Raw genomic sequence first — 8558 nt, 5'->3', positions numbered from 1 at the left:
ATGTTTACTCTCTGAGTTTGACGCGGCCAAGGAATTCTATTGCACTGTGGTGCGATTGCCAATGAACCATATTTGAATCTGAACGTGACGGGGGTGAAATCACGGGAAAGCGCGCCAGTGACTGTTTGAATACAAATAGAGCGCGACTTCCGGCTCGCCGCTGATTGGGCGGCGGTGCGGTCACCCGCTCATTATAAAAGGTGTGACGTCAGGGCTGCCGCTGCAGGCGAGAAGGAGCGGCGTCAATGGCGTCCTCGCAGCGAGGAAGTGGCTCGGCCATGGAGCCTGCCCGCCGCAAAGCCTCCGCTCTGGTGGTGGTCGGCGAAGCCGGGAGGCCGGAGCTTCTGCGCGACGTGGTTGCACAGATCCAGCGAGGTGGGGCCTCCAGCCGCGGGCGGAGCGGGCGGATTCCCGGGGAAAGGGGGGTAACAGGCGGCGGGATGCAAGAGATGGCCATTTGCAGCGGGGTTATGGCGCTGCCTGGGGCATTGCAGTCCGTGTAGCCCTGTCCTGGGGCAGTACCCGTGAACGGCCTACCTCCGCTATCAAAGCATCATGTATGGGCAGCTGGAACTTTGCGACGAGTAATAACCCGCCCCTGAGCCTTTGGGACCTCTCTGAGGTATTGAGGCATTCGGGTCCCTGACAGCCACTCCAGGGGCATTGTAACTGTGACATGTGACTTCAGGAGGGGGATTTGGGAGTCTGTCTGTTCCCCTTCCCCTTACCGGCTGGGCTGGTAACAGTTTTGGTCAGCGCGATTAAGTCTTTGTTTTCTGCAGCTGACGTGGTAAATCTCGCCTTTCGGGTGTTTGGGGAAATGTGTCTGCGTGTTGCAGTCCGAGGTTGTAGCGTTGATTCTCTCCCCCCGTGTTGGTGACTGGAAGTGGTGCCCGAGGCCCTCTTTGTCCTGGGGCTGCTTCCCACGCGAGGCCGTTTTGAGAAACGTACTGTCGGTGAACAAAGGGCTGGGTTGACACTCCTCCCCACCCACAGTGTGGAGGAATGCTCGGGGGGGACTTCGGTATCAACGTATCTGGGGGCATCCGTAACCCGAGCTAACTCCCGCTTCGCGAGCAGTTTGAATCGCATGGCATATTCCCGCAGGAACGCCTCCTTGCGTCGGGTTCTTTCACCTGGGATAAGCCCAGCCTGTCGGGAGGGGAAATCGCGATCGCTCTCCGAATGTGGAATCGGGATTAGTGACGGACTGCGGCCGCTGACTTGTCACTGTGTCATTCTCACCCTGTGGATGGAGAGTGGTGTAATGCACCATGTCGGTTTCACTTCATGGACATAATGTCAGTGTCAAGTTCTGGGCGGATTTGGGAATAAGATACGTTAGTTACTATTTTATGCTCGACCGAAGCAGCTGCAATGTCATTTTTATTAATGTCGTTAGTATTTCAGATATTTTGCAACATTAAAGGCCTTAAAACAATGCAAATTGCTTTTCCCAACCCCTGTATGGTCGTGTGTATCTTCAGATAGTTTCGTTCTTTTAAACTACCCGTTTGCTTGGTGTCTGATACATTGGACAGTTTTCTGTTTCCGCAAATAATAAGGTATAGCCTCTTCTTGCTCATACTCTACAGCCCAGAGCACTTAAGACGCCCGTGAAGCTTTGCAGAGAGTAATTTGATTAACCGTTTTTGGTTGGGGGGCAATGGGCTAAGTGGGCGCAGTGTGGGGAAGGATGTTGTGGACAGCCTCGTGCTGAGTGAAACAGTGCGTAACCATTCACTGACACGGAGGGTAAGTGTCTGTGTAAAATCACTTCACGCAAATGCTTTAGTTGGGGGGGGGGGTAGTGTATGGAATACTGTGGAGAACTTGGATTGGAGTGCAAGTAATGATTGGGTCCTGGTGTGGGTAGGGGATGGTTACAGTTCAGTACAGATCTTGGTTAGACCCCCATCTGGAGGAATAATTTGGTTCTGGACCTTGGACTAGACAGGATGCAGACTGACCAGTCTAAGGTTGGGGGTACATTGGATTAGATCTTGCCAAGGCTATGCAAACCCTGAGGATAATCTCCCCCTTAGGTTTTAGGTCCTTGGTTAAAAATCAATATCCCTTGATTTTGGATACCTTTCAGTGTAACTGTCTGCCAACTCTGAAACTAGTGCATTTGTATACCCAGACCCTCTCATGCCTGCATTTCTTTCCTAGGAATTCTCTCCTGGGATATCGATGCTGCTGCCTACTGTCTGGATGCACAGTTGAAGCTCTTTGTCTCCAGGCACTCTGCAACATTTTCAGATGAAGCAAAGGGTAAGGCTGCAGTGGAATTTACTCGGAGCAATTTATGCAAACTTTTCCTGGTCTTGCCCACGGGCCTTTGATGCAGAACTTGGCTGTTTGTGAATTTTAAGCATAGTAAGCTGTGAGTATATTTTTTCATTGAAAGAGGATGTTGCAGTCCTTTGAAATGGCTGTGGTCCAGTCAGCCCTTTGAATATTGCTTTGAAATTTGTCAGCTTTTGTTTTAGGTTTGTAAAGTTTTGGAGCCCAGATCAAGGATGGGCTAGTGTTTTAATGTTCTTGAGGGATTTCTTAAAAGAAAATGTGTGCTTCTAGGCTACGAAATGAATCCTGATATCCTGGAAGTCAATGTAGAACTTTTTAAGTGGACTGTTTGTTCTGCAAAGAAACGTGGCAGCCAAGCTGTGGTAGAATCATGTGTTCAAGAAATGATTTGATGGAGATTTGATGATTGCAACATAATCATCTTTGTAATGTAGGAAATGCAGAGGCTGATCTGTGATAGATCCCACAAACAGCAATAGCTAACTTTAGTGATTGGAAAATGGTGCTGCTTGGGCCTGCAGGGAGAGCGAATAAGTGCTGCCAGTCAGTGACGTTTCCTCAGAGCTGGAGCCATGAACCCCTTGCTTCATGGTATTGGTCCTTGGCATTGGGGGGGGGGGGAAAAGAGTTGGGAACCCCTGCATTAGACTGAGTTGTGCATGACCACTATTAAACTGCAAGTGTATGGAACGAGAAGTAGGAAATGAGATTAACCTTACTTCCACTTTTGGCCAAAGTGGGATGAATGATAGCATCATTGTTGTTTGAACAGGAGGAGAGCGAACTAGTCTGTGACAAGTGATTGAATGACAGAGGTGATTTGGGGTAACGCACAAAATGCCGGAGGAACTCGGCAGGTCAGACAGTATCCATGGAATGGAATAAAGTGTCAACTTTTTGGGCCAAGACCCTAAAAGACTAAGTCTTGGCCCAAAATAACAACGCTGTATTCCTTTCCGAGGATGCTGCCTAAACTGACTTCCTCCAGTTTGTGTGTGTTCCTCTGGATTTCCAGCATCTATAGAATCTCTTGTGTATTTGGGGATACATATTAGCAAGGGGGGTTGTGCTTGGTCTTCAGAATGCTGCCATGCAATCTTTATTTTATAAGAACAGCTGGGGACTGAAAATCCCAATAAAGCGGCAACCCTATGGTCTGCAGTATTGAACGGCAGGCTTGACGTGCTATGCGGCTTTCTGCTTTTGTTTTTTTTTTGGTTTCTTTGTTTTCCTTGGGGAATGTTCTGTGCATCCATGAATAGTGGCCGTGAGAAATACCATGTGACATGTCCGTGGGGACGTTTATTTTCGTACGTATCCTGGTGTGCCTGTCGCTCATTTGGTTGCACTTTTGAATCAGGAGAAAGCGGAGTTCAAGTCCCGTTGGAGAAATCAAGCCCACCGCCCCAGTGAGATCCTGAGAGCAGCACTGCCCCAGGTTCAGTGCTTCAGATACAATGTGAAAACAAAGGCTCTGTCTGGTCAAGTCCACTGGCAGTACCTGAAGAAATGGAGTTGTCAATGTTATACCAACTTCACTAAAACGTGGTTGTTGACAGAAGTTCCTTCACAAATTGACAGCTTTTCCTACGTTGCAACCCCACTTCCAACAGTTTATTGGCTGTAAAGGTCTTTGGGACATGAGAATCCATAGAAAGTTTAATAGATTCAACTTTTTATAATGAAATGGGGAGGAGGGGGTCGCCAATGCCAGAGGCCTGAGTGTTGGAGGCAGGTGTTCAGACTGTGACTCAGGAAAGAATGTTGGCCATCTTGCCCGCTTGAATTATTGTCCTAATGTTTTCTTGTGGCTGCTTCTCCATCCTGTTGGTACAGCTCGAAAAGGCACTGAGCAGTGTTTAGTTCAGAAATGTCCTTGGGTGGACAGACTTCCAATGACTACACATGCCAGGTCTGCATTTATAGACACTGCAAAAAAAACCTTGCAAGCAGTATAAGGTTGTACCAAATATAGCAATCTTAACATTGGAGCCGACTGTTCAATCCCACATTTTGGCTTCCTATTGGAGGGCAGCTTTATTCAACTATCAACCTGCCTTAAAGTGAAATAAATATTGGCACTTTTCCAACAATCATTTTGGCAAGAGTAATTAGCTGCACAAGTGCCTCTGTATCACAGGCAAGAAACACTGCTGGTGCATTGAACAATTTAAGTTCTCTGACACAACATTCAGTGGGCTGTCCCTGCATTGAAATCTGGGGGGGTGAGCTGTGGGTCACGGGAGGGTCACCTGTCCTGTTGGCTGTAGATTCTAAAGTCAGAACTTGGTGGTGCTCATCCATGATGAGAGTGAGAAAGAGGAAAGTAAGGACAAACCGCCTTTGTGGTGGTGAACCTGATATAGGAGCTCAAGATGGACATGGTATCACGGTGGTTGTGTTACTGGGGTATCAATCTAGAGGGCAATACTGTTGATTGCTGTCGAGTCCCACCACATCAGCTGGGGGACTTAAATTTGAAATATAGTGTCCGTAACAGTGGTTGCAGTGTCAGTAGAAACATAGCTGGCTTACTGGTGACTGGTCTTACCCAGTCTAGCCAGTGAGTGACACCAGGGCCATGGCAATATGCTAGTTCTTTGGCCTAGTAAACACCAAGGGAGCCATTTGTTGTCTGGGCGTGCTCAGGAGCAAGTAATTAATGCTGTCCTTGCAAGTAAAGAAGCAATTAAGACTGATGTGGTTACATTTTGGCCTTCAGTTGTCTAGCCTTGGAGAATTCCTGCAAAGTAAGTATCCAGTCCTAATGGGGTTCCTGTGTAACCTGACACAAGACTCATCAATCTAGACTCTAGCCAACCTTGTCTCATGATGGAAGGGGTAAGAGAAGATGTAGATTTGAGGTAATAAGGAAAAGTTCCAGGATGTGAGGGAAAACTCTCCACAGGTTGATCATACCTGTTGACAACAAAGATGCCTCAAACCTAAGTCAAGCTATTTTCAGTTTCTTTGTGTCCATATCAGAATTGTAGATGTTCATATATGCTCTTTCTGTTGTCAGCTTTATTTGTATTTGGTTTATTCATTAGCTTTTTTTTGTAACTCGGCTAATACTCATCCTTACTCATGCACAGTAAAGTTTGGGCAGCATTTAGGTGCACTTTAAGTTCTGAATAACATGCTTCACAATCTCTGTCTGAATAAGATGTTCTTGTCACTAATGACAATCAACATCCCAACCTTCCCCTTCCCCACTGCCACACAATGATTGCCATCAACCAAAAGCTTGAGCAACTTTGTGTCTACGTGACCAGGTTATAGGCTGTGTATCATGTGGTTTGTTGCATTGCTCCCCACATTTACAAGGTGAGAGCTTGGGGTGTGATGGAACATCCTCCACTAGAAGAGTCCAGCATTGATGGCACTCAAAGCTCAACAGTGTTGGGGACTGAGCAGTCCACTTGACATCCTATCTACCAGCCCTCCCTGCTCGTTTCACCCAGCACCTTGCTGCAGGGGAAATGCCGCACGAGCACCTTCTCCGAAGGAATTGGTGCAGTTCAGTTCCTCATTGACATCCAAAGGGAAGAGCAATAAATCGTGATTTTTCCATTGGTGTCCTCATCATTGGCAAGGTACAGATAACTTGTAAGAGGCGTTGGGTGGCAAGAATGGTGACTACAATTAGTTTGAGTTTATTGGCATTTCAATTGTACACGTGTATGCTGTCAGATGACACAACATTCCTCTGGACCAAGGTTCACAACACAGCACAAATAACTCACACACAACACATAAAGTAATAGTACCACAAATAAACAATAAGGTGCATTTACAGCACAAGTTTAAAAAGTAAATGGTGCGACACTACTGGTGCTTCATTTCTGGTGAGACCTGGGTGGTCGCAGTGCTCTCAGTCTGGGGGGAGAAAACTGTTTTCCATCCTGATAGTCCTTGTCCTAATGCTATGGTACCTCCTTCCTGATGGTAGGGGTTCAAGGAGATTTGAATGGATGGGAGGGATTATTGGCGATGCTCAGGGCCCTGCGTATCCTGTATCTCAGATGGGTGGAAGAGGGAACCGATGCTTCCCTCAGCATTCCTCACAATCCTTTGTAGGGTCATGTGTGCAGGTGCCTTGCAACTCCCACACCAGCTGATGCAGCTGCTTAGGATGCTCTCAACGGTGCTCCTGTAAAAATTGGTTAGATCGGGAGGGCAGAAGCCTTGTTCACCTCACTTTCCTCGGGAAATGGACAGAGACGCTGCTGTGCTTTCTTGACGAAGGAGGTGGTGTTGAGAAGTCAGGTGACATTGTCCATTGTGTACACTCTCAGGAACTTTATGCTTCCAGCTCTGTGGAGGAGCCATTTATGTGCAGTGAGGAGAGGTCAGCTTGTACTTCATAGAATCCACAATCATCTCTTTAACCGTGTCCACATTGGGACTCAAGTTGCTGTGCTCATACCATTCTACCAGACACTGTCTGTACACCCTCTCGTCATCGTTGTTGAACTTGATTCTGTTGGAACTGGATCTAGCTGTCCAGACATGCGTCAGCAGTGCGATGGAGCCAGAGGTGTTGCAGAGGGGTGTGTTGAGACCCAACAAGGCAGTTTACCCACCAGCATCTGAAGGGTGGTTCGTATTAAATGTTCGTATTAAATGTTAGAGGCACCATTTTCCAGGTGGGATAGGACAGAGTGGAGTGTGGAGGCTATGCATCGTCAGTGGACTGATTTGTGCGGTGGAAAGTGCCCAGTGTAGCAGGAAGATGGGATTTAATGCAATCCGTAACCAGCTGCCCAAAGCACTTCATTATTGTTTTCAGTGCCACTGGACAGTAGTCACAAAAGCAGGTTACTGTGGCCCTCTTGGACACAGGGCTGATGGTGGCTGCCTTGAAGCCTGAGGGGGCCAGTGGACTGTTCTGTAGAGATGCTGATGATGTTTGTTAGAACCTCAGTTAATTGGGCAGCACAGTCCCTCAACACCCAACCAGGTATGTTAATCGGACCTGCAGCTTGACATGGGTTGACCTTGGCTAGGGTGGCCAGACAGTGTCACAGCTCCTTGGTAGAGTCAATTAATTGTGCCACTGCTACACTGTGGAGGAAGATCACGAAGCTCTTCCTTCCACACCCTCTCCTTGCAACCCCAAGAATTCCTAAGCAATGTTACCCCTCAATCAACATTGCTATAAAATTGGGTGTTGTCATTGCTCTTGAGAGACCTTCCTGCATGCAAGTTGCCTGGGAGGTTTCAACATTATAACAGTCATTAGTAGAATAGCATTGATTGTGAAATTTTTCTGTGTGTTCTGGTCCACAAAAGATTAAAGAAAGTAGAAAAGCGATTTATTTGCCTTAAAACATTCTTATCTCTTCACATTGAGGCCTTGTAAACTTTGTTCTGAAGTCTGGCCAAGGCACAGGGTGAAATACTGAGGGCTGGACAAATATCTGATATGAATAGATCTTTGTGTCTGTGTGTCCCAAGTGATAGAAATATCATTTGGTTTAGCCTTTAGACGACTTTACAAATAGCAGAGGCCCTGGGGGTGGAATGGGGAGAGAATGCTGAATCTGATCTGGTAAATTAGACTGAGAGTCACAGAGAATGTTCTGTTCACCAAGTGCACGTGGGTTTAAGCAAACCTTTCAATGAGAGAATGAGCCAAAAGCTTGCAGTGCACAGTAAAAATACTGCAGAGATGCGAAATCTGGTGAGGGATGCTGGACACGACAGGAAGGTCTGCAGTGAAAGTTCTTATCCTGGAACCCAGCCTGTAAACGCTGCCACCTTTATCAGCACCAAACCCCTTTGCTTCAGTGTTTGTCTACGTCAATGCTTCCTATTCATGCAGGCTAATTTCCAGACTGAATTCTGTAACTGGAATGAGCTGGAGACAAAGTATATACAAAAAAAGTCAATTTATTTTAATATAGAAAGACAGTGAATCTGGTGCTTTGCTCACTGCAATGTCAGTTCCAGTTGCAGTCCTATCGTCTTACCTGCTGTAACACCAGGAGCAGGTACCTGACAATCTGGGGCTATACCGTCACTTGAGATCACATCCAAGCTCTCATCACTCATGGATGTGGAGAGGGTGTGTCCAATAGTGGGAAAGTATAGGACTAGAGGGCACATCCTCAGAATAGAAGGACATCTCTTTAGAGTTCCTCCCTTTACGAGGAATTTATTTAGCTAGAGGGTGATGAATCAGTGGAATTCATTGACACAGACAGCTGTGGAGGCCATGTCGTTGGGTATACAGTGGATTCTGG

The 8558-nt window shown here is 47.0% G+C and overlaps 1 protein-coding gene across 2 annotated transcripts in view; it reads left to right on the top strand.

Moving 5' to 3' along the window:
• The first annotated feature begins 212 nt into the window (after positions 1-212).
• map1sa (microtubule-associated protein 1Sa) overlaps positions 213-8558 on the top strand; it is a 37488-nt gene continuing 29142 nt past the window's right edge. For both annotated transcript variants that reach the window (XM_059991384.1, XM_059991382.1), the window contains exons 1-2: positions 213-375; positions 2173-2274. In XM_059991384.1, coding sequence (XP_059847367.1) covers positions 246-375; positions 2173-2274 — 232 coding nt within the window. In that variant the 5' untranslated portion in view covers positions 213-245. The remainder of the gene's footprint in view (positions 376-2172; positions 2275-8558) is intronic.

This window comes from Hypanus sabinus, chromosome 16 (assembly GCF_030144855.1).
Source record: "Hypanus sabinus isolate sHypSab1 chromosome 16, sHypSab1.hap1, whole genome shotgun sequence".
NCBI lineage: Eukaryota > Metazoa > Chordata > Chondrichthyes > Myliobatiformes > Dasyatidae > Hypanus > Hypanus sabinus.
Note: the sequence above shows the minus strand (reverse complement) of the source record. Positions and strands in the feature narration are given on the sequence as shown.